The sequence below is a fragment of the Oncorhynchus gorbuscha genome, linkage group LG10, assembly GCF_021184085.1.
Source record: "Oncorhynchus gorbuscha isolate QuinsamMale2020 ecotype Even-year linkage group LG10, OgorEven_v1.0, whole genome shotgun sequence".
NCBI lineage: Eukaryota > Metazoa > Chordata > Actinopteri > Salmoniformes > Salmonidae > Oncorhynchus > Oncorhynchus gorbuscha.
The window spans coordinates 10,547,417-10,573,825 of NC_060182.1; the positions used below are offsets into that span (position 1 = coordinate 10,547,417).

The 26,409-nt window shown below is 43.3% G+C and overlaps 1 protein-coding gene and 1 long non-coding RNA gene across 2 annotated transcripts in view; both read left to right on the forward strand.

Moving 5' to 3' along the window:
• Positions 1-1,416: 1,416 nt before the first annotated feature.
• Positions 1,417-3,374, forward strand: LOC124045001. The gene is made up of 3 exons (XR_006840766.1): positions 1,417-1,538; positions 2,029-2,142; positions 2,442-3,374. It is a non-coding gene; the product is annotated as an uncharacterized LOC124045001 (long non-coding RNA).
• A 5,765-nt stretch (positions 3,375-9,139) lies between these two features.
• The window catches only part of LOC124045536 (inositol 1,4,5-trisphosphate receptor type 3-like), a 53,413-nt gene continuing 36,143 nt past the window's right edge, over positions 9,140-26,409 (forward strand). The window contains 2 exon segments of the mRNA XM_046364884.1: positions 9,140-9,261; positions 9,767-10,273. Coding sequence (XP_046220840.1) covers positions 10,182-10,273 — 92 coding nt within the window. The 5' untranslated portion in view covers positions 9,140-9,261; positions 9,767-10,181.

Sequence of the window (26,409 nt, forward strand, 5' to 3'; positions counted from 1 at the left end):
TCCCTCCATCAGTGCTCAGACTGTCCACAATAGGCTGAGAGAGGCTGGACTGAGGGCTTGTAGGCCTGTTGGAAGGCAGGTCTTCACCAGACATCACAACGTCACCTATGGGCACAAACCCATCATCGCAGGACCAGATAGAACTGTCAAAAAGTGCTCTTCACTGACAAGTCGCGGTTTTGTCTCACCAGGGGTGATGGTCGGATTTGCGTTTATCGTTGAAGGAATGAGTGTTACACCGAGGCCTGTACTCTGGAGCGGGATCGATTTGGAGGTGGAGGGTCCTTCATGGCCTGGGGCAGTGTGTCACAGCATCATCGCACTGAGCTTGTTGTCATTGCAGGCAATCTCAACACTGTGTTACAGGGAAGACATCCTCCTCCCTCATGTTTATTTATTTATTTCACCTTTATTTAACCAGGTAGGCAAGTTGAGAACAAGTTCTCATTTACAATTGCGATCTGGCCAAGATAAAGCAAAGCAGTTCGACACATACAACAACACAGTTACACAGAGTAAAACAAACATAGAGTCAATAATACAGTAGAAAAATAAGTCTATGTAACGATGTGAGCAAATGAGGTGAGATAAGGGAGGTAAAGGCAAAAAAAAGGCCATGGTGGCGAAGTAAATACAATATAATATTACAATATAGCAAGTAAAACATTGGAATGGTAGATTTGCAGTGGACGAATGTGCAAGGTAGAGATAGAAATAATGGGGTGAAAAGGAGCATGTGTTACCCTTCCTGCAGGCTCATCCTGACATGACCCTCCAGCATGACAATGTCACCAGCCATACTGCTCGTTCTGTACGTGATTTCCTGCAAGACAGGAATATCAGTGTTCTGCCATGGCCAGCGAAGAGCCCAGATCTCAATTCTATTGAGCACGTCTGGGACCTGTTGGATCGGAGGGTGAAGGCTAGGGCCATTCCCCCCAGAAATGTCCGGGAACTTGTAGGTGCCTTGGTGTAAGAGTGGGGTATTATCTCACAGCAAGAACTGGCAAATCTGGTGCTGTCCATGAGGAGGAGATGCACTGCAGTACTTAATGCAGCTGGTGGCCACACCAGATACTGACTGTTACTTTTGATTTTGCCCCCCCCCCCCCCATTGTTCAGGGACACATTATTCCATTTCTCTTAGTCACATGTCTGTGGAACTTGTTCAGTTTATGTCTCAGTTGTTGAATCTTGTTAGTGATCATACAAATATTTTCACATGTTAAGTTTGCTGAAAATAAACTCAGTTGACAGTGAGAGGATGTTTCTTTTTTTGCTGAGATTAGTCATGACTATATTAACAACATTATGTTTTTGTCATAAACATCCAAATTATCCAAAACACAAGCTAGAAAGAGCACTATTTCATTTCAATGGTAGAATCAGGAAGTTTTGGCTTCCTGTGTATTTGGCTGGTCATAGTGAAGCATTAAGTCCAGCATTTATTGCAAATGCTGATACCACTCCACTAGATAGATGGGGCGTGCCCACAAACTTGGTTTATGGCGTTGTTTACTTCGAACAACCAACACATAGTAAGTAGTCTCAGAACTAAAACATGTTTACGTTTGTTTTTCACTAATGTTTGTCATCATGCCCGAGTGGTGTTCTCTCTGGCTGTGCTAACTTCAAACAAATGTGAAAATAAGTTATCTTTCACCGTACTAGCTACCTACCAGAAATGTACCCCGATGCTGCCAGGTGTTTGCAGCTATCAAAAATGATGCTTACAGTGGCCAAAGATTATCAGAGGGATTTTCAGGCTGAATGGATGGGGAATACATTTAAACGACAGCTGGGAAGTGATGCAATACCAGTTTGGCTAACGTTAGCGAATGTAAGCTAGCAAACGTTAGCAAATAAGAGTAACTCAATCTGGTAGCCATTTATTACACCCTTGTCTGGAAAACACTCCGTTACTAAAAATATATTTACAGGTGGTTAGATGTAGACTGAGGACCACAGAGAACCTTCCAGACCATGTCATCAATTGAGTCTACCTCTTTTCTCTTTGTATAACTCCAGGTTATCTGGAGTCCGCCTCGCTGAAAAAAATACAAAGCGTGGGCATTTTGTGCACACGCGCATGAGGGAGCACAACAAGATTGTGGGACAGAAACGGGCAAAGGACACTGCAAGGTATAACATCAAGACCACAACAGTAATGACACAACCACCACATTCTTCTCTCTGCAGATTCTCAAAACACAATACAATACATTTCTCCTCAATTTCCCATACACAGCAAAACATAATGTGTAAGAACTGTCCTCCTAGGACTTTTCACACCTTCTGCAGCTCCCCCAAGCCCATTCACTTTGTTGACTGCACTTTCCTCTCAAAAACAGCTCCCAATGTCCCTCATTGTCCCTATGTAACGAAGTAATCCAACAGTGCCATTTTATCTATTTCAAATCTTCTCTCATTGATCGAAACAGGTGGGTGTCATGACGACAGACATCTTGGATTACTTCATGGAGCAAAAATAAAGTATTTATTTTAATAACTGAGCATTTCTAAATTCAAACTGATCCCTTGCCACTGGACACAGACACTTTATGAGACGAATCGACGACGAAGACTAAGAGAAGTGGTGATCAGCAGACGATGGGAGAGGTGGTCATGATGAAATTGCCATTATAAAGGAACATACAGTAAGTTCAGGGAATACTTGTACAGCTGTGGGAGGAGAGGTGGTCATGACCACACTGCCATCAAACAACAGCTCCTCTTGAGTTGTCTTCTGTCCATCCAGAAGAATATAGTTCACAGGATACAGTTCTGCTACAACGACACACGCAGGCAAAGAAAATCTGTTTCTCTCCAAGAATCCACTCCAGGAAGAAGACCAGGCACCACACTGTATCGTCTGCAAAACAAAAAATATATATCATAAATGATACTCCATTGCACAGTTTGAAAGACAGTTGAACTGTGCCAGCATAACAACATTAGGGTAGACTAGTTGAACATGCATACGTGAGGACAGGCACAGATATTACGTTTACAACAATATCTAGCCTAATAGAAAGAAATATGGCATAACCCTCAACCTTTGCTCAGTGACCAGACTGTACAAATGTACCTAGGTAGATAGGCAGACAGTATATAGCTACAGCAATGTCTAACCGGCATGCTTAGGCACATATGTTTATAGTAAAATCATGAATTCTCTGGCAACAGCTCTGGTGGACATTCCTGCATTACTGACATTCCTGCAGTCAGCATGCTAATTGTATGCTCCCTCAAAACTTGAGACTTCTGTTTGCATTGTGTCATGTCACAAAATTGCACATTTTAGTGCCTTTACAAGGTGCACCTGTGTAATGATCATGATGTTTAATCAGCTTCTTGATATGCCACACCTGTCAGGTGTACCATGTTTTGTGCTGCTGCCATGTTGTGTTGCTACCATGTTGTGTTGCTGCCATGTTGTGTTGCTACCATGTTGTTGCCATGTTGTGTTGCTACCATGTTGTTGTCATGTGGTGTTGCTGCCATGTTGTGTTGCTGCCATGTTGTTGTCATGTGGTGTTGCTGCCATGTTGTTGTCATGTGGTGTTGCTGCCATGTTGTGTTGCTACCATGTTGTTGTCATGTGGTGTTGCTGCCATGTTGTGTTGCTACCATGTTGTTGTCATGTGGTGTTGCTGCCATGTTGTTGCCATGTGGTGTTGCTGCCATGTGGTGTTGCTGCCATGTTGTTGTCATGTGGTGTTGCTGCCATGTTGTGTTGCTACCATGTTGTTGTCATGTGGTGTTGCTGCCATGTTGTGTTGCTGCCATGTTGTTGTCATGTGGTGTTGCTGCCATGTTTTGTTGCTACCATGTTGTTGTCATGTGGTGTTGCTGCCATGTTGTGTTGCTACCATGTTGTTGTCATGTGGTGTTGCTACCATGTTGTTGTCATGTGGTGTTGCTGCCATGTTTTGTTGCTACCATGTTGTTGTCATGTGGTGTTGCTGGCATGCTATGTTGTTGTCTTAGGTCTCTCTTTATCTAGTGTTGTGGTGTCTCTCTTTGTGTAGTGTTGTGGTGTCTCTCTTTATCTAGTGTTGTGGTGTCTCTCTTTGTGTAGTGTTGTGGTGTCTCTCTTTATGTAGTGTTGTGGTGTCTCTCTTTGTGTAGTGTTGTGGTGTCTCTCTTTGTGTAGTGTTGTGGTGTCTCTTATCTAGTGTTGTGGTGTCTCTCTTTGTGTAGTGTTGTGGTGTCTCTCTTTGTGTAGTGTTGTGGTGTCTCTCTTTGTGTAGTGTTGTGGTGTCTCTCTTTGTGTAGTGTTGTGGTGTCTCTTGTGTAGTGTTGTGGTGTCTCTCTTTGTGTAGTGTTGTGGTGTCTCTCTTTGTGTAGTGTTGTGGTGTCTCTCTTTATCTAGTGTTGTGGTGTCTCTCTTTATCTAGTGTTGTGGTGTCTCTCTTTATGTAGTGTTGTGGTGTCTCTCTTTATCTAGTGTTGTGGTATCTCTCTTTATCTAGTGTTGTGGTGTCTCTCTTTGTGTAGTGTTGTGGTGTCTCTCTTTGTGTAGTGTTGTGGTGTCTCTCTTTGTGTAGTGTTGTCTCACTTGTCATGATGAGGGTTGTGGATGTTTAATCCCAGCCCTCGTCCCCACAGCATGCCTTTGTAGGCTGTGATTGTAAATAAGATGTTTTTCTTAACTGACTTGCCCAGTTAAATGAAGTTTTAAAATATGAAAAATATATATCTTGGCAAAGGAGGAAAGCTCACTGACAGGGATGTAAACAAATTTGTGCAACAAAAAAAGTGAAAAAATAAGCTTTTTTTGGTATGGAACATTTCTGGAATCTTTTGTTTCAGTTCATGAAACAAAATATATATTTTTATTCAGTGTAATTTTGGAAACATCAATGAGAAAATGTTCTCAATTTTCTCAATGAGAAAATTTGCAGAATGTCCATCTCGCTCCATCTTCTCCCACTGCCAACCACTGGGCTTCCTCTCATCACCATTTTTGGTAGTGAGTGGAAATGCCAACTGTATGCTTTACATTTATACATCCGGTGAAATATCTAGCTCATTGTTCTATCTGTGGTAACAAGTTAGCAAATACCAGGCTAACTAGCAAGCCAACTCTAGTCATATGCTAACGTTTGCTGGTAAACCTAGCTTCAGGTGGCTGGTTGCATTGTTATAGCTTGCTGTTTAGGAGCCACATCTACGACTAAAAAGGAAGAGGTTTTACAATCGAGATAGAACACATCTCTGATTGTAAAACATATATTTTTTTGTCATATATATGGCTACCTGTAGTTGTTTAGCTCAATTAGCTAGCTAGACTAGCTAGCCACCTACCTAAGTTAACAAACTGAAAAATTATTTGTAGTATAGTATGTTAGCCAGCAATACAAAACATGGGTTTCAGTAGATAAACTACAGTTAGCTAACTAGCTAGGTGACTTGCAGTAAAAATAACTTACTTAGGTAGGCATTTGTATTTGTCATCTGCCCTCTTGATGTCAATATTTTGATTGTATGACTTAATCCCCCCCTCGAACATCTCATTCCAAAATCATGGGCATTAATATGGAGTTGGGCCACCTTTGCTGCTATAAACAGCCTCCACTCTTCTGGGAAGGTTTTCCACTAAATGTTGGAACATTTCTGCGGGGACTTGCTTCCATTTAGCCTCAAGAGCATTAGTGAGGTCAGGCACTGTTGTTGGGCGATTATGCCTGGCTCGCAGTCGGCGTTCCAACTCATCCCAAAGGTGTTCGATGGGGTTGAGGTCAGGGCTCTCTGCAGGCCAGTCAAGTTCTTCCACCAATCTTGATAAACCATTTCTGTATGGACCTTGCGTTGTGCATGGGGGCATTGTCATGCTGAAACAGGAAAGGGCCTTCTTCAAACTGTTGCCACAATGTTGGAAGTAGAGAACCGTCTAGAATGCCGTTGTATACTGTAGCATTAAGATTTCCCTTCACTGTAACTACGGGGTCTAGCCCAAACCATGAAAAACAGCCCCAGACCATTATTCCTCCTCCACCAAACTTTACAGTTGGCACTACGTACTCGGGCAGGTAGAGTTCCACCAAATTCAGATTCGTACGTCTGACTGCGAAATGGTGAAGCGTGATTTATAACTCCAGAGAACACATTTCCACTTCTCCAGAGTCCAATGATGAGCTTTACACCACTCCAGCTGACGCTTGGCATTGTGCATGGTGATCTTAGGCTTGTGTGCGGCTGCTCGGCCATGGAAACCCATTTCGTGAAGCTCCCGAAGAGCAGTTTATTGTGCTGACATTGCTTCTGAGGCCGTTTGGAACTCGGTAGTGAGTGTTGCAACAGAGGACAGACGATTTTTACGCACTACGCGCTTCAGCACTGCCATTCTGTGAGCTTGTGTGGCTGAGCTGTTGTTGCTCTTAAGATGTTTCCATTTCACAATAACAGCACTTACAGTTGACCGGGGCAGCTCTATCAGGGCAGAAATTTGATGAACTGACTTGTTGGAAAGGTGGAATCCTATTACGGTGCCACGTTAAAAGTCACTGAGATCTTCAGTAAGGCCATGCTACTGCTGATGTTTGTCTACGGCAGTGGTTCCCAAACTTTTTATTGTGCCGTACCCCTTCAAACATTCAACCTCCAGCTGGGTACCCCCTCTCGCACCAGGATCAGCTCACTCTCAAATGTTGGTTTTTGCCATCATTGTAAGCCTCTCACACACACACTATACGATACATTTATTAAAACATAAGAATGAGTGTGAGTCTGTCGTCACAACCCGGCTCGTGGGAAGTGACAAAGAGCTCTTATAGGACCAGGGCACAAATAATAACAATATAATAATCAATAATTTCACTTTTTATTTAGCCATCTTACATATAAAACTTTATTTGTTCATCGGAAATTGTGAAAAACTCACCACAGGTTAATGAGAAGGGTGTGCTTGAAAGGATGCACATAACTCTGCAATGTTGGGTTGTATTGGAGAGAGTCTCAGTCTTAAATCATTTTCAACAGTGTTGTTTGATGGAGGCATTGTCTGTTTAAAAAGAAAAAGTGAACCACATTTTATATTTGGCGTACCCCCGACGGCATTGTGCGTACCCCAGTTTGGTAATACCTGGTCTATGGAGATGTCATGGCTGTGTGCTCGATTTTATACACCTGTTAGCAACAGTTGTGGCTGAAATAACCAAATCCACCAATTTGAAGGGGTGTCCACATATCTTTGTATATATAGTGTATGTGTGAAACACATCTCACTGACTTAGAAATTCCTTAGACATGATGAAAACAAGCCCATATTCCCTCAGGGTGAAATTCCCCTTGAAAACCCACCCAGCTACATGTGGGGAAATGCCAGTAAAATAGGTATCAGTCCGTTTTCTTTTCATCCTTACAGTCCTTTGGGGCGGCAGGTGAACTAGTGGTTAGAGCAGGTAGACTCGTGGTTAAAGCGTTTGGTCCAGTAACCAAACGGTTGCTAGATCGAATCCCCGAGCTGACATGGTAAAAATCTATTGTTCTGCCCCTGAACAAGGCAGTTAACCCACTGTAAGGGATGTGAAACGGCTAGTAAGCGCTAAATAGTGTTTCAATCAGTGACGTCACTTTCTCTGAGACCTTGAAGTAGTGGTTCCCTTTGCTCTGCAAGGGCCGCGGCTTTTGTGGAGCGATGAGGGACATTGCTTCGTGGGTGATTGTTGTTGAAGGAGCATACCGTATTTATTTAACCTTTTATTTAACTGGGTGTAACAGTATAACTTTAGACCTAACACTGAAAAGAAAACGGACTGACACCTATTTTACCCCATGTAGCTGGGTGGGTTTTAAAGGAGAATTTCACCCTGGGGGAATATGGGCTTGTTTTCATCATGTCTAAGGAATTTCTAAGTCAGTGAGATGTGTTTCACACATACACTATATATACAAAGATATGTGGACACCCCTTCAAATTGGTGGATTTGGTTATTTCAGCCACAACTGTTGCTAACAGGTGTATAAAATCGAGCACACAGCCATGACATCTCCATAGACCAGGTATTACCAAACTGGGGTACGCACAATGCCGTCGGGGGTACGCCAAATAAAAATGTGCTTCACTTTTTCTTTTTAAACAGACAATACCTCCATCAAACAACACTGTTTCACGACTCATCAGTGACATGAAAGTTATACTGTTACACCCAGTTAAATAAAAGGTTAAATTAATACGGTATGCTCCTTCACCCACAAAACCTTTGCTGCACTTTGTTTGAATGAAAGTGGATGTTAAATGCTTGATGAAATGAATTAAGAAGGTGGCTATCCAGTTTAAAGTTTCTGTGTGGTACTTGTAAAGGGGAAGGTGGGGTGTAAAATACAGTCCAGGTTTGGTCTCTACAACCATCACTGCTGTGAGGTTCTAAAGTAGGTATTAATCACAATGAGAGACCGAATGTTCCCCAGGTCCAGTGGACCTCTATGGGCCTCTCTCACGCTCCTTCATTTGGGCCTTTGTCTCCATCACCATAGAAACAAGACGGAGGAACCTTGAATTACAAATGTTCACCATGGATACATTCACATGGGCCAAGCCAGATAATCAATGTTGCCTTGTAGGGTCCATGTACGGTCGGGGCCTGGGATATGATAGTTGTCATAAGGTGAATGCACCAATTTGTAAGTCGCTCTGGATAAGAGCGTCTGCTAAATGACTTAAATGTCAATGTAAATAGTTAAATGCAGTAAGTCAGTCCGTTTCGATGTTCTTTCAATGCACGCGCTACCCAGAGGAATCGTCGCGAAAATACAGAGGGTCAACCGATATTTAATGTGGAATCTAAGAAAGAAAGAACTGCATGTTTAGAGTTGTACTTTGGCTCAGAAAGTACTTCAGATAAGGTTGCACATTGTTAGAAATGTCAATTTCCTCAAACACTTACTTTTTGAACAGCTAGATGAGATCAACCGATCAGACCTGCCCTCTAGAAATCCACGAAAGAGAGGCTACATTTCGTTTGTTCACACTGTATTGTGTAAGGAAAGCAGCGAGACGTCTCCCCTACACAAACAGCTTGGCTCAGCCTCAGCCTGTATCACCCCTTGACTGCACCAGGAAGTCCAAACCAAAGGCTGAGCATGACTCGCCTGCTGCTATGAGTTGTCAACAGTGGGCGGAAAGAAAGCATGGCTGGCTGTACGTGTTTGCTCCACAGCTGCCTAAATGTTGTTCAATACTTTGAACTCGAGCTTTTAGAAAGACCAAAACTATGACGATGTAGTAAGCAAGAGCCCTATAGATGGTAAACTATGGTAAGAGAGTGACGTCTGAAATAGGCCTAGTTAAACTCCAGCAGGGCATGTAGAAAAGACTAAATAAAAAATGAATATGTTGAATCCCACGACATCACACTCTCATAGACAGTAGTGCAGCTGTGATCCACTTTTCAATTTAAAACCCTCTACAAATATATCTGTTCATATTAAACTCAATAAACTATATCTCTTCATTATGATTTATATAGTTTAAATTATGGTTTATTTGCTTATATAGGTTAAATTATGGTTTATTTGCTTATATAGGTTAAATTATGGTTTATTTGCTTATATAGGTTAAATTATGGTTTATTGACGCCCTTTATATCATCTGACTTTTATTGACTCTATAATGAGCAGATGAACAAACATTAGTAGGTCTACTGAATAAAAACCCTTGCACTGTAGCCTACTGTGCCATCAATTTGTACCAACTCTCATTGTATTAATGCATGTAGGCAAGAGAGGGTATAACGCAATCTTTCTCTTGCACTTTCTACAGTCAGAAACAGGCAACGGAGAAGAAAACTGAACCAAGAACAGATAACTGAGGAGTTATCAAGATAACACTTCCTGGTTCCAATTCTATCTGTCTTCAGGTGCAGTGTCAACATGAGGACTTCGCTGACACATTGGGACTTTCTCTACTTTCATTAACATCGGGTTGTCATTGTTCATTTTCGGGTTTAAACTTGATTTAATTAAACAATTTAAACTATCATTTCAATCAACTACATTGTCATCCGTGCATTCCAACGAAATCTTCATTAGTTCGAATGAGAGTTCTTAGCCCTCAGTGCACGAGGAGGAAGATCAGATACGAGTAGCGCTTCAGAAAGTCGCGGCAGGCAAGTGGAGAATACAGAAGAGGATACGTGTATTTCAGCTGATAATTGTCAACGCGAAAGACACCGAAGATGTCGGATTCAATGTCCAGCTTTTTGCACATTGGGGACATCGTTTCCCTTTACGCGGAGGGCTCTGTCAATGGTTTTATAAGTACACTTGGGTAAGTAATGTGCATGTCCATACAAACACTTTACCTTGTCTGTGGTTATAAGTTTACAATCTTGTTATTTTGACAGATCTTAATTTCAACATACGGTAGTTACCCCATCGGTGTACTTCGAATCGAGACTCACATGTATCTCCTTCACCTCTTGTAGCCTCTATGTCAAGTTTTGCTCTCTGCGCAGTGAATTCATTTTTACAGAGAAATACAAAACTCCACGAATCCATGATTTAGGTTTCATGTATTTGTGTAGCTCATGTTACACAGCACAGTACGCTATTATAACAATTCCAGCCATATTATAGTCATGAGATCATTGCATCTGAGATTTAGTGTCTCTGAGAGAAGCATCATTTATTTCATCAGCTGATGACAATAAGTTATACCTAGTCTCAGTATGGAAAAGTGGGCCATGGAGTCTGATCTCTAGATAGTCAAGCATAACCATATGGAAACATCTGTTTTCTAGTAAGACATTACAATTGTTGTGTTCAAAAAGCTCATTAAAACGAGTTCGCTATTTTACAACTTTGTTCCATTAATTTTCAGCTAGCAGTGGCTAAAGTTAGTCATTACAAACTTCATCTATTTAGAAAACTGAACCATGGATTACAGTTTTTCCTGGCAAATAGACTACTTTCAAGTTGTAAAATAGTGAACTAATCCTTTAAGCCAGTGCTCTCCAACCCTGTTCCTGGAGAGCTACCCTCCTTTAGGTTTACACTCCAACCCTGTTTCTGGAGAGCTACCCTCCTGTAGGTTTACACTCCAACCCTGTTTCTGGAGAGCTACCCTCCTGTAGGTTTACACTCCAACCCTGTTCCTGGAGAGCTACCCTCCTTTAGGTTTACACTCCAACCCTGTTCCTAGAGAGCTACCCTCCTGTAGGTTTTCACTCCAACCCTGTTCCTGGAGAGCTACCCTCCTGTAGGTTTACACTCCAACCCTGTTCCTGGAGAGCTACCCTCCTGTAGGTTTTCACTCCAACCCTAAAGGAGGGTAGCTCTCCAGGAACAGGGTTGGAGAGCCCCATTTTAAACGGTGTTTCACATTGCAAGGCATTGGAGTTAAGAGTTGCACTAGGCCTATGTCAGGTGTTGTTTCACCTGATTTTGTGCAGGCATATGTTATTTTTATTTTACCTTTCTTTAACTAGACAGGTCAGCTAAGAACAAATTCTTATTTTCAATGACGGCCTAGAAACAGTGGGTTAACTGCCTGTTCAGGGGCAGAACGACAGATTTGTACCTTGTCTGCTCTGGGATTCGATCTTGCAACCTTTCGGTTACTAGTCCAACGCTCTAACCACTAGGCTACCTGTCGCCAATGTCTAAAGTAGTGGTGCGTTTCCTCTAGTCAGAAACATGTCCTTGAAAAAAGATCATAGACAGTATTGGTTTAATACTCTTGTCAGTGAAAACATGGCTACAACTTTGTTCCAGGATATATTCCCCTGACAGTATCCTGTTGTTGTCTATGTTCGCATATACACTGCAGCCCCCCTTCCATTGTTTGCCTGAATGCCATTATTGTAGTAGGAATTATGTCAGGATAAGGAAGCGATTCCAAGTGTGTTCTTTGGAGATTTCCAACAGATAGGTGCTCTGGTAACTTGGGACTGTACCAAAACGGCACCCTATCCGCTATTAAGTGCACTACTTTTGACCAGGGCCCATTGTGCTCTGGTCAAAAGTAGTGCGCTATGTAGGGAATACGTTGCCATTTGCGATGTTTTCAAATCATCTCTATTCATAGTGCTTCCTGTGGTTTCTCCAGTTGCTGCCGGAGAAGGAGATGTATTCTGGTGCCCTTTGTGTTCACTTGGAGCTGCCTGCCAGGGGCGTCAGGCACCGCAAAAATCTGAGGGGGCACACAGTATGTGAGGATGGCTGGGGGTGTTCCGGGGTGGGGCTTAATTTTATGTAAACAATATGTATTTTTCTGCATATCTAAGCATACCTCTTGAGCTGTCTGTATACTCCTTGACTGGTTTATTTTTTTAAAGAAACAAAATATGGTTCTCTGCAAAAAATCTGGGTAAAAGCTTTGTGAGTCTTATTCAGTACATTTAGTTATTGCTTGCTATTCTAAAGTCTACCAGCCTTGCCAGAGGGCATGCAAGCTAAGATAGACAACCTAGCTACTTTAGCGTGATTGATAGCTTGAAATGGCTTCTTGGTAGCAAGTTATCAGGTTGGAAGATTGAGAACCTATCTGGGCTAACTAAAGTCAACTTCATAAGTTGCTTTTAATTTTACAGAGAAACAACAACAACAAAAAGTATTTTATTTTCAGGACAAATCTGAGGGAGTACATGCCCCTGTGCCCCCTATGGGCATGATGCCCCTGTGCCCCCTATGGGCATGATGCCTCTGTTGCCCCCTATGGGCATGATGCCTCTGTTGCCCCCTATGGGCATGATGCCTCTGTTGCCCCCTATGGGCATGATGCCTCTGTTGCCCCCTATGGGCATGATGCCTCTGTTGCCCCCTATGGGCATGATGCCTCTGTTGCCCCCTATGGGCATGATGCCCCTGTGCCCCCTATGGGCATGATGCCTCTGTTGCCCCCTATGGGCATGATGCCCCTGTGCCCCCTATGGGCATGATGCCTCTGTTGCCCCCTATGGGCATGATGCCTCTGTTGCCCCCTATGGGCATGATGCCCCTGCCCCCCTATGCCCCCTGTGCCCCCTATGGGCATGATGCCCCTGTTGCCCCCTATGGGCATGATGCCCCTGTTGCCCCCTATGGGCATGATGCCTCTGTTGCCCCCTATGGGCATGATGCCTCTGTTGCCCCCTATGGGCATGATGCCCCTGTGCCCCCTATGGGCATGATGCCTCTGTTGCCCCCTATGGGCATGATGCCCCTGTGCCCCCTATGGGCATGATGCCTCTGTTGCCCCCTATGGGCATGATGCCTCTGTTGCCCCCTATGGGCATGATGCCTCTGTTGCCCCCTATGGGCATGATGCCTCTGTTGCCCCCTATGGGCATGATGCCTCTGTTGCCCCCTATGGGCATGATGCCTCTGTTGCCCACTGGGCATGATGCCTCTGTTGCTCCCTATGGGCATGATGCCTCTGTTGCTCCCTATGGGCATGATGCCTCTGTTGCCCCCTATGGGCATGATGCCTCTGTTGCCCCCTATGGGCATGATGCCTCTGTTGCCCCCTATGGGCATGATGCCTCTGTTGCCCCCTATGGGCATGATGCCCCTGTGCCCCTATGGGCATGATGCCTCTGTTGCCCCCTATGGGCATGATGCCTCTGTTGCCCCCTATGGGCATGATGCCTCTGTTGCCCCCTATGGGCATGATGCCTCTGTTGCCCATCCATAAATGCTTCTTCAATTGTCCCCATTGAACAACCTTTGAAAATAACTATTTTTCACTAATACAAAGTTCTACGTGGAACCTTTTCACTTATATAAATTTCCAAGTAGAATCTTTTTTCACCATCAAAGGGTTCTACCTGGAACCAAAAAGGGTTCTCCTATGGGGACAAACAAATAACAGCTTTTTCCTAGGAGTGGAGCCCTGTCCAGGCAGCCACTGAAACAGCTCCAGGGCTTGGCCTCTGATGCCTGTTCAAACAGACTCTTGAGTCACCTATTAGCCACACTTAATTTATTCACTATCGCGAAGTAGGCTATAACTGTCTGGCTGAGTCATATTTGAAACAATATCTAGTCAATGTTTAATTTATTTATCATCTGTGGAGAGGCACAATTGCTTCCTTCTGGAACGATGGGGAAGTGGATTGTAGTCTATAACACAGGGTCGGTCACATGAGGACTGTACAACAGCATGTCTCTAAAATCATGTCTCTTAGTTTGCATAAATTCAAACACTGGGATGATTGCTGTAATCAGTCACAACAAGGGACAGAGCAGTGGGTAACGCATGCCAAATCTCTGTCGAGGACAGGACACACATTTGACTGTCTGACAACACAGGGCTGACCTATTGGAAGGTTCTAGCTCAGTATGACAAATAGCTTTTAGCAAGTGTCTTGAAGCACACTGTGATGCACTTTAGGTTCACATCAGGTCTCTGTCCAGAGAGAAAGTTTGTATTGTTTACATAGGGGGTTACCGTCAAATCTCTAACACTTAACAGAGTAAAATATTATTTCAGAATGAAATTACATCTAAGTTGTGTATCAATGGCCAAAAATGAACAATAATGATGATAAATGCTGCACTTATATTTAAAACACTGGACTTCAGAGCTAAATAGCTAGAGCTGCTTTAAGTCTGTCTTACTGTATAACACATGATGCCTGTAAGGACAGAAGAAGCAGGACAAATGAGTTGTAACTATTGTTGACAGCATCTGGGTCGGTGCCTGTTGAGTTATTTACACGTGACAGAACACAGTGCAGATCTGTGTTTATGAATGAAATCTTCACGGACGTGACAGTTTAAAATATAATTTTGTGATGTCGAGTTGCCAATCCCAACGAGTTTGGGAGAGACGAAGGTTGAGACATGAGCCAAGCTGCGCTGCTTTTTAACACACTGCCAGCCGCACCAATGTGTCAGAGGAAACACCGTTCGCCTGACGACCGAAGTCCGCTTGCAGGCACCCGGCCCGTCGCTAGAGCACGATGAGCCAAGGAGTACCCCCAAGCCAAACCCTACCCTAACTCGGACGGCGCTGGGCAAATTGTGCGCCACCCTATGGGGCTTCTGGTCACGGCCAGCTGTGACACACCCTGGTGCCTCAGCAGTGCTTTAGACTGCCTGACATGGGTTTTTAAAAGTGGCACAGACGTTAAAACCACGAACATACACCTGGTGCAGCTTCAACAAAGGTCCTGATTTTCTGTTGTGTTGTTTTAGAGCCTGCTCCCTTCTTGTGAGGGATGATAGCTCTGCATTCAATCACACTTGCTTTGCATTCTCTGTCTCAGGTGAAAATCTTCAACCCACTGATTGTAGCCTATTCAAACAGCATACCACTAATTGTAGCCTATTCAAACAGCATACCACTGATTGTAGCCTATTCAAACAGCATACCACTGATTGTAGCCTATTCAAACAGCATACCACTGATTGTAGCCTATTCAAACAGCATACCACTGATTGTAGCCTATTCAAACAGCATACCACTGATTGTACCCTATTCAAACAGCATACCACTGATTGTACCCTATTCAAACAGCATACCACTGATTGTAGCCTATTCAAACAGCATACCACTGATTGTAGCCTATTCAAACAGCATACCACTGATTGTAGCCTATTCAAACAGCATACCACTGATTGTATCCTATTCAAACAGCATACCACTGATTGTATCCTATTCAAACAGCATACCACTGATTGTATCCTATTCAAACAGCATACCACTGATTGTAGCCTATTCAAACAGCATACCACTGATGGTATTCATACTGCAATTTAAATATATACAGTGTATTTGGAAAATATTCCAAACCCTTGACTTCTTCCCCCCCAAAATTACATTACAGCCTTATTCTAAAATTGATTAAATAAAATATTTTACTCCATTTACAATGCGAAAACAGGTTTAGATTTTTTGGCAATTTAATTTAAAAAAATTCAACTTATGTTAATAAGGTGTAAGTATTCAGACCCTTCGATATGAGACTCGAAATGGAGCTCAGGTGCATCCTGTTTCCATTGATCATCCTTGAGATGTTTCTACAACTTGATTGGAGTTCACATGTGGTAAATTCAATTGATTGGACATGATTTGGAAAGACACACACTGGTTTATATAAGTTCCCATAGTTGACAGTACAAGTCAGAGCAAAAAGCCAAGCCACGAGGTGGAAGGAATTGCCCGTAGAGATCAGAGACAGGATCGTGTCGAGGTACAGATCTGTATTGTGTAGATTGATGGAGGTTTTTATTTAATCCATTTTAGAACGAGGCTGTAACACAGCAAAATGTAGGAAAAGTCAAGGAGTCAGAATACTTTCCGAATGCACTGTATATATATATATAAAACAAATATCTTGCATAAGTTAAAAATCACATTGAATGATATTCAATATATATATGTGAATTAATTCAATGACCGTGAAGTTTAACAAATCTGTTTTTTATAAAGACCTCAATTCCTGAGTTGTGAGTGATTCATACGCAATGCAAATGACCAGGGGAGCACGCCAGCCTCTAGCCAAAGCAATGAACCCACAATATGTAGACAATCCTCACCTGGCTGCTAGATGACTCCCATTGATTACGTGAAGGAGGGGGATATAGGGGGATATAGGGAGGTATAGGGGGATATAGGGAGATTAACCAGAGACAACCCTCTGCACGCAAACATGTACAGACCGATGGTAAAGATGTAGGATTAGCTTGGCCTTTCAGGTAGCGGCTTTTAGATACACAAACCCCCTTTTTTTGGGTACATATTTCCACTGCATTGTGTGAACTGTGAGCCTGTCTTGTGTTTTTCATCTGCTGTCATGGAAATAGCACTTCAGCATGTTTCAGCCATCTCTGGGTAATAGGTTCTATGGGCACTCTAAAGAGGAGCAACCCAAAGAATTCAGACTGCTTTAAGAAGCTTTGTAGTGACCACATCCTCACATGCAGTATAATAGGCTATAGATTACAACCTCCAGTGGCCTTCAGAAAGTGTTCACACCCCTTGACGTTTTCTACATTTTGATGTGTTTACAGCCTGAATTTAAAATGGATTAAATGTAGATTGTGTCACTAAACCTTTGACACACAATACCCCATAATGTCAAAGGGGAATTGTTTTTAGATATATATAATGACAAGCAGAAAAGTCTTCAGTCAATAAGTTTAACCTCTTGGTTATGGCAAGCCTAAATAACTTCAGGAGTAAAAATTTGCTTAGATGATAATCATTTCCATGGACTAACTATAATAATGGTGTTCGACATACATTTTTGAATGTCTACCCCATCTCTGTACCCCACACATACAATTATCTGGAAGGTTCTTCAGTCGAGCAGTACATTTTAAACACAGATTCAACGACAAAGACCAAGGAGGTTTTGCACTGCCTCTCAAAGAATGGCTGCTATTGGTAGATGGGTAAAAAAAAGCAGATGTATATCCCTTTGAGCATGGTGAAGTTATCACACTTTGGATGGTGTATCGATACACCCAGTTAGTACAACGAAACAGGCGTCCTTCCTAACACAGTTGACGGAGAGGAAGGAAACTGCTCAGGGATTTCACCATGAGGCCAATGGTGACTTTAAAACAGATGCAGAGTTTAATGGCTGTGAAAAGAACTGAGGATGGATCAACAACATTGTAGTTACTCCACAATACTAACCTAATTGACAGAGTAAAAAGCTGGAAGTCTGTACAGAATAAAAACATCCAAAAATATGCATCCTGTTTGCAATGAGTCACTAAAATACTGAGAGAACTGTGGCAAATAAATTAACGTTATGTCCTGCATACAAAGCATTATGTTTGGGGCAAATCCAACAACACATCACTGAGTATCAATAGCATGGCTGCATCATGTTATGGGTATGCTTGTCATTGGCAAGGACTAGGGAGTTTTTATATATAAAAAAAAGAGCTAAGAACAGGCAAAATCCTAGATGACACTTGGAGACAAATCTACCGTTCAGCAGGACAATAACCTAAAACGCAAGGCCAAATATACACTGGAGTTACTTACCAAGACAACATTGAATGTTCCTGACTGGCCTAGTTACAGTTTTGACCTAAAATCGTTGTCACGCCTTGGTCATTGTATTTTGTGTTTTCGTTATATATTTGGTCAGGCCAGGGTGTGACATGGGTTTATGTTGTTGTATTTCATATTGGGGTTTTTGTATTATTGGGATTACGGCTGAGTAGGGGTGTTGTATGGGCTTGGCTGCCTGAGGCGGTTCTCAATCAGAGTCAGGTGATTCTCGTTGTCTCTGATTGGGAACCGTATTTAGGTAGCCTGGTTTCGCTTTGTATTTTGTGGGTGATTGTTCCTGTCTTTGTGTAATTTCACCAGATAGGCTGTAATTAGGTTTCACGTTCCGTGTGTTGTTTTGTATTGTATAGTTATTTTTGTATCGTCATTTCATTCATTAAAGAACATGAGTAACAACCACGCTGCATTTCGGTCCGACTCTCTTTCGACAAACGAAGAACGCCGTTACAATCGTCTTGAAAATCTGTGGAAAGACATGGCTGTCTAGCAATGATCAACAACCATCTTGACAGAGTTGAAGAATTCTTAAAATAATAAAAATGGGCAAATATTGCACAATCCAGGTATGCAAACCTCAGACTTAACCAGAAAAACTCACAGCCAAAGGTATTTCTAGCATATATTGACTCAGGGAAAGTATTCAGACCCCTTTTTCCACATTTTGTTACATTACAGACTTATTCTAAAATTGATCAAATTGTCCCCCCCCCCTCACAATGACAAAACAGAAACCAGGTTTAGATTTCTTTTTCAAGTCCATAACACTTACATAGTTATTCAGACCCTTCACTCAACTTTGTTGAAGTACCATTGGCAGCAATTACAGCCTTGAGTCTTCTTGGGTATGAAGCTACAGTATAAGGTTGGCAGCTGTATTTGGGGAGTTTCTCCCATTCTTCTCTGCAGATCCTCAAGCTCTGTCAGGTTGGATGGGAAGCGTCACTGCACAACTATTTTCAGGTCTCTCCAGAGATGTTGATCAGGTTCAAGTCCGGGCTCTGGCTGGGCCACTCAAGGACATTCAGAGACTTGTCCCGAAGCCACTCCTGCATCGTCTTGGCTGTGTGCTTAGGGTCATTGCCCTGCCACTGAAAAACATCCCCACAGCATGATGCTGCCACCACCATGCTTCAACGTAGGGATGGTGCCAGGTTTCCTCCAGATGGGATACTTGGCATTGAGGTCAAAGAGTTCAATCTTGGTTTCATCAAACCACAGAATCTGGTTTCTCATGGTCTTTTTGGTGCCTTTTGGCAAACTCCAAGTGGGCTGTCATGTGCCTTTTACTGAGGAGTGGCTTCTGTCTGTCTACTTTACCATAAAGGCCTAATCTGGAGTGCTGCAGAGATGGTTGTCTATCTGGAAGGTTCTCCCATCTCCACAGAGGAACTCTGGAGCTATTTCAGAGTGACGATCGGGATCTTGGTCACCCCAATTGCTCAGTTTTGCTGGGCAGCCAGCTCCAGGAAGAGTCTCGGTGGTTTCAAACGTCTTCCATTTAAGGATGGAGGCCACTGTGTTATTGGGGACCTTCAATGCTGCAGAAATGTTTTGGTGCCCTTCCCCAGATCTCTGCCTCGACACAATCCTGTCTCTGAGCTCTACGGACAATTCCTTCAACATCATGGCTTGGTTTTTGCTCTGACATGCACTGTCAACTGTGGGACCTTATATTGACAGGTGTGTGCTTTTCCAAATGATGTCCAATCAATTGAATTTCCCACAGGTGGACTCAAATCAAGTTGTAGAAACATCTCAAGGATGATCAATGGAAACAGGATGCACCTGAGCTCATTTGAGTCTCAAAGCAAGCTGAAATACCTTATTTACAAAAGTATTCTTTTTTTTTTACATTTGCAAAAATCCATATATATATTTTTCACTTTCATTATGGGGTATTGTGTGTAGATTGTTGAGGAAAAATAAATAATGTAATCATTTTAGAAAACACGGCTGTAATGTAAAAATGTGGAAAAAGTCTGAAAAGGGTCTGAATACTTTCAGAATGCACGATATAAATTAGTGTTTCTTTTTCTTTTATAAATACAAAATATTAAAAAAAATATTCCACTGACAGAGTATTTTGTATAGATTGTTGACAAGAAATTACAATTAAATTCATTTTAATCCCACTTTGTTACGCAACAAATGTGGAAAAAGTCCAAGGTTGTGAATACTTTCTGTAGGCGCTGTACACACTGTAGTTCAATTCATGCTAAGAGTTGACTTTAAAGTGGAAGGATGTGACCGATGATCCGAAGAAAGCTCAGAGTCTGCAGGGACACCGTAATTAGGCTCATTTTGATTTGTATATTTAGTTTTCTGAGCTGCTAGTGGTCTCTAGGGATTCGTTATGTTTACTGACAGCTTGTGGAAGTCCATAGTGGGGAGGGAGGGGTGGTTAAATGAGGAAATGCAGACATGATCGTGGGTTTAAATACACTCTGGGTCAGATGTCTTTAAACCGTCTTTCTTAACCGTGACCGTGAGACAGTGAGGAAAAACAAAATACAGAATTCTGACTCAAATCAACTGACAATTGGCCTTTCAGGCCATGTGTAATTTGATAATAAGGCATGAATCATACAATCCAATCTGCTTTATGGATGTCATTTTGGGAAACTGTTGTCTTTATCCTGGTTCATCACTTCGCAACAATATAGGGAAAACAACAGATCTGGAATAATCTTACTCAGTTATTTTGGCTCTAATCAGAGTCCACAACCAGATCTCACACTGGCCAATGACATCCTTAAAGCAGATTGGATTGTATGATTCATGCCTTATTATCAAATTACACATGGCCTAAAAGGCCAATTGTCAGTTGATTTGAGTCACAATTCTGTATTTTATTTTTCCTCACTGTCTCACGGTGTCTGTCATTAGACACTGTGTCGGTTCTGGCCAATCACAGTGGACATACTGTTGCCTACATACCAGGAAATGACATATGCTTTGCGGACAGGCCTTTGTTACTTTATAAACAGTTAATTTAGTGTTCACCGTTCAGGCTACATTGTCATTATATTGTGGGGGGCACTAAGCAATCTCCATATATATTTACCTTTATTTAACTAGGCAAGTCAGTTAAGAACAAATTCTTATTTTCAATGACGGCCTAGGAACAGTGGCTTAACTGCCTGTTCAGAGGCAGAACAACCTTGTCAGCTCAGGGATTTGAACTTGCAACCATTTCGGTTTACAAGTCCAACGCTCTAACCACTAGGCTACCCTGCCGCCCCATATACTCTCATTCATTTTGTGAACTGGGACCGGGGATCTTCAGACAAGTCTTGTGAGGCCTGTGTGTGTCTTCGAGCAAAACAACCAACGTGTTCGTGAGTGTCTCATCTTTACACAGAGGGGTCACAATAGTTTGGACACTAACCGTTCAGACTCTACAGACAATTTTGTGAGAAGACTGATTTTCATGGTCTGACAAACACCACTACAGCTCTGTCACATTTCACCTCAGATGGGCTGTCTCATGGTCTGACAAACACCACTACAGCTCTGTCACATTTCACCTCAGATGGGCTGTCTCATGGTCTGACAAACACCACTATAGCTCTGTCACATTTAACCTCAGATGGGCTGTCTCATGGTCTGACAAACACCACTACAGCTCTGTCACATTTCACCTCAGATGGGCTGTCTCATGGTCTGACAAACACCACTACAGCTCTGTCACATTTCACCTCAGATGGGCTGTCTCATGGTCTGACAAACACCACTACAGCTCTGTCACATTTCACCTCAGATGGGCTGTCTCATGGTCTGACAAACACCACTACAGCTCTGTCACATTTCACCTCAGATGGGCTGTCTCATGGTCTGACAAACACCACTGTAGCTCTGTCACATTTCACATCAGATGGGCTGTCTCATGGTCTGACAAACACCACTACAGCTCTGTCACATTTCACCTCAGATGGGCTGTCTCATGGTCTGACAAACACCACTACAGCTCTGTCACATTTCACCTCAGATGGGCTGTCTCATGGTCTGACAAACACCACTACAGCTCTGTCACATTTCACCTCAGATGGGCTGTCTCATGGTCTGACAAACACCAATGTAGCTCTGTCACATTTCACCTCAGATGGGCTGTCTCATGGTCTGACAAACACCACTGTAGCTCTGTCACATTTCACCTCAGATGGGCTGTCTCATGGTCTGACAAACACCACTACAGCTCTGTCACATTTCACCTCAGATGGGCTGTCTCATGGTCTGACAAACACCACTACAGCTCTGTCACATTTCACCTCAGATGGGCTGTCTCATGGTCTGACAAACACCAATGTAGCTCTGTCACATTTCACCTCAGATGGGCTGTCTCATGGTCTGACAAACACCACTGTAGCTCTGTCACATTTCACCTCAGATGGGCTGTCTCATGGTCTGACAAACACCACTACAGCTCTGTCACATTTCACCTCAGATGGGCTGTCTCATAGTCTGACAAACACCTCTACAGCTCTGTCACATTTCACCTCAGATGGGCTGTCTCATGGTCTGACAAACACCACTGTAGCTCTGTCACATTTCACCTCAGATGGGCTGTCTCATGGTCTGACAAACACCACTACAGCTCTGTCACATTTCACCTCAGATGGGCTGTCTCATGGTCTGACAAACACCACTACAGCTCTGTCACATTTCACCTCAGATGGGCTGTCTCATGGTCTGACAAACACCACTACAGCTCTGTCACATTTCACCTCAGATGGGCTGTCTCATGGTCTGACAAACACCACTACAGCTCTGTCACATTTCACCTCAGATGGGCTGTCTCATGGTCTGACAAACACCACTGTAGCTCTGTCACATTTCACATCAGATGGGCTGTCTCATGGTCTGACAAACACCACTACAGCTCTGTCACATTTCACCTCAGATGGGCTGTCTCATGGTCTGACAAACACCACTACAGCTCTGTCACATTTCACCTCAGATGGGCTGTCTCATGGTCTGACAAACACCACTACAGCTCTGTCACATTTCACCTCAGATGGGCTGTCTCATGGTCTGACAAACACCACTACAGCTCTGTCACATTTCACCTCAGATGGGCTGTCTCATGGTCTGACAAACACCACTACAGCTCTGTCACATTTCACCCCAGATGAGCTGTCTCATGGTCTGACAAACACCACTGTAGCTCTGTCACATTTCACCTCAGATGGGCTGTCTCATGGTCTGACAAACACCACTACAGCTCTGTCACATTTCACCCCAGATGAGCTGTCTCATGGTCTGACAAACACCACTGTAGCTCTGTCACATTTCACCTCAGATGGGCTGTCTCATGGTCTGACAAACACCACTGTAGCTCTGTCACATTTCACCTCAGATGGGCTGTCTCATGGTCTGACAAACACCACTACAGCTCTGTCACATTTCACCTCAGATGGGCTGTCTCATGGTCTGACAAACACCACTACAGCTCTGTCACATTTCACCTCAGATGGGCTGTCTCATGGTCTGACAAACACCACTACAGCTCTGTCACATTTCACCTCAGATGGGCTGTCTCATGGTCTGACAAACACCACTACAGCTCTGTCACATTTCACCTCAGATGGGCTGTCTCATGGTCTGACAAACACCACTACAGCTCTGTCACATTTCACCTCAGATGGGCTGTCTCATGGTCTGACAAACACCACTACAGCTCTGTCACATTTCACCTCAGATGGGCTGTCTCATGGTCTGACAAACACCACTACAGCTCTGTCACGATGGGCTGTCTCATGGTCTGACAAACACCACTGTAGCTCTGTCACATTTCACCTCAGATGGGCTGTCTCATGGTCTGACAAACACCACTACAGCTCTGTCACATTTCACCTCAGATGGGCTGTCTCATGGTCTGACAAACACCACTACAGCTCTGTCACATTTCACCTCAGATGGGCTGTCTCATGGTCTGACAAACACCACTACAGCTCTGTCACATTTCACCTCAGATGCGGAATTGCGACATCAGTGGAAGCAAAAAGAAAAACATCTCCCCAGTTGAAACGGACAGATTTTTACGGGGATTTGTTGTAGTTATTATTATGCTAATTCGATTTGCGCGGGGCGGGGACATCGACTCTAGGGGGTTAAGTCACTAGTCATTAGCAAGACCTTTAATCTTTTACTGCAGTGGGCCAAATCAGGGTAGTCTTAAACAAATCTACTTTGAAACCAAAGTATACACCTCACACACATGGTTATGGTGTATCGAACATCGTAGGTGGAAGGAGGTGAGGACCAAGGTTCAGCGTGGTAAATATTCTTTAATAAAGTACTTGAACACTGAATCAATAAATAAAATGACAAACGAACAGTCCTGAATGGTGCTGGAAAAAACACTGAACAGAAAATAAACAACCACGAAACCCAGGTGGAAAAAGGCTGCCTAAGTGTGATTCTCAATCAGAGACAACCAGGCTGCCTAAGTGTGATTCTCAATCAGAGACAACCAGGCTGCCTAAGTGTGATTCTCAATCAGAGACAACCAGGCTGCCTAAGTGTGATTCTCAATCAGAGACAACCAGGCTGCCTAAGTGTGATTCTCAATCAGAGACAACCAGGCTGCCTAAGTGTGATTCTCAATCAGAGACAACCAGGCTGCCTAAGTGTGATTCTCAATCAGAGACAACCAGGCTGCCTAAGTGTGATTCTCAATCAGAGACAACCAGGCTGCCTAAGTGTGATTCTCAATCAGAGACAACCAGGCTGCCTAAGTGTGATTCTCAATCAGAGACAACCAGGCTGCCTAAGTGTGATTCTCAATCAGAGACAACCAGGCTGCCTAAGTGTGATTCTCAATCAGAGACAACCAGGCTGCCTAAGTGATTCTCAATCAGAGACAACCAGGCTGCCTAAGTGTGATTCTCAATCAGAGACAACCAGGCTGCCTAAGTGTGATTCTCAATCAGAGACAACCAGGCTGCCTAAGTGTGATTCTCAATCAGAGACAACCAGGCTGCCTAAGTGTGATTCTCAATCAGAGACAACCAGGCTGCCTAAGTGTGATTCTCAATCAGAGACAACCAGGCTGCCTAAGTGTGATTCTCAATCAGAGACAACCAGGCTGCCTAAGTGTGATTCTCAATCAGAGACAACCAGGCTGCCTAAGTGTGATTCTCAATCAGAGACAACCAGGCTGCCTAAGTGTTTCTCAATCAGAACAACCAGGCTGCCTAAGTGTGATTCTCAATCAGAGACAACCAGGCTGCCTAAGTGATTCTCAATCAGAGACAACCAGGCTGCCTAAGTGTGATTTCAATCAGAGACAACCAGGCTGCCTAAGTGTGATTCTCAATCAGAGACAACCAGGCTGCCTAAGTGTGATTCTCAATCAGAGACAACCAGGCTGCCTAAGTGTGATTCTCAATCAGAGACAACCAGGCTGCCTAGTGTGATTCTCAATCAGAGACAACCAGGCTGCCTAAGTGTGATTCTCAATCAGAGACAACCAGGCTGCCTAAGTGTGATTCTCAATCAGAGACAACCAGGCTGCCTAAGTGTGATTCTCAATCAGAGACAACCAGGCTGCCTAAGTGTGATTCTCAATCAGAGACAACCAGGCTGCCTAAGTGTGATTCTCAATCAGAGACAACCAGGCTGCCTAAGTGTGATTCTCAATCAGAGACAACCAGGCTGCCTAAGTGTGATTCTCAATCAGAGACAACCAGGCTGCCTAAGTGTGATTCTCAATCAGAGACAACCAGGCTGCCTAAGTGTGATTCTCAATCAGAGACAACCAGGCTGCCTAAGTGTGATTCTCAATCAGAGACAACCAGGCTGCCTAAGTGTGATTCTCAATCAGAGACAACCAGGCTGCCTAAGTGTGATTCTCAATCAGAGACAACCAGGCTGCCTAAGTGTGATTCTCAATCAGAGACAACCAGGCTGCCTAAGTGTGATTCTCAATCAGAGACAACCAGGCTGCCTAAGTGTGATTCTCAATCAGAGACAACTAACGACACCTGCCTCTGATTGAGATCCATACCAGGCCAAACACATAAACCAACATAGAAAAACAGACTGCCCACACCAACTCACGTCCTGACCGTACCAAAACACAGACAAAACAAAAGGAACTAAGGTCAGAACGTGACATATGGGCTTAAAAAAGAAGACGCCATGACAGATACAGTGTTGAAATATATTCAATTTTGAGTTTCAAATGAAATCACATTTTATTTGTCACATGCGGCGTAGTGTGTAGTAGACCTTAGTGTACTGCTTACTTACAAGCCCTTAACCAACAATGCAGTTAAGAAAAATACCTAAAAAAATAAAAAGTAAAAGTAATAAATAATGAAAGAGCAGCAGTAAAGTAACAGCAGCGAGGCTATATACAGGGGGTACCAGTACAGAGTCAATGTGGAGGCTATATACAGGGGGTACCAGTACAGAGTCAATGTGGAGGCTATATACAGGGGGTACCA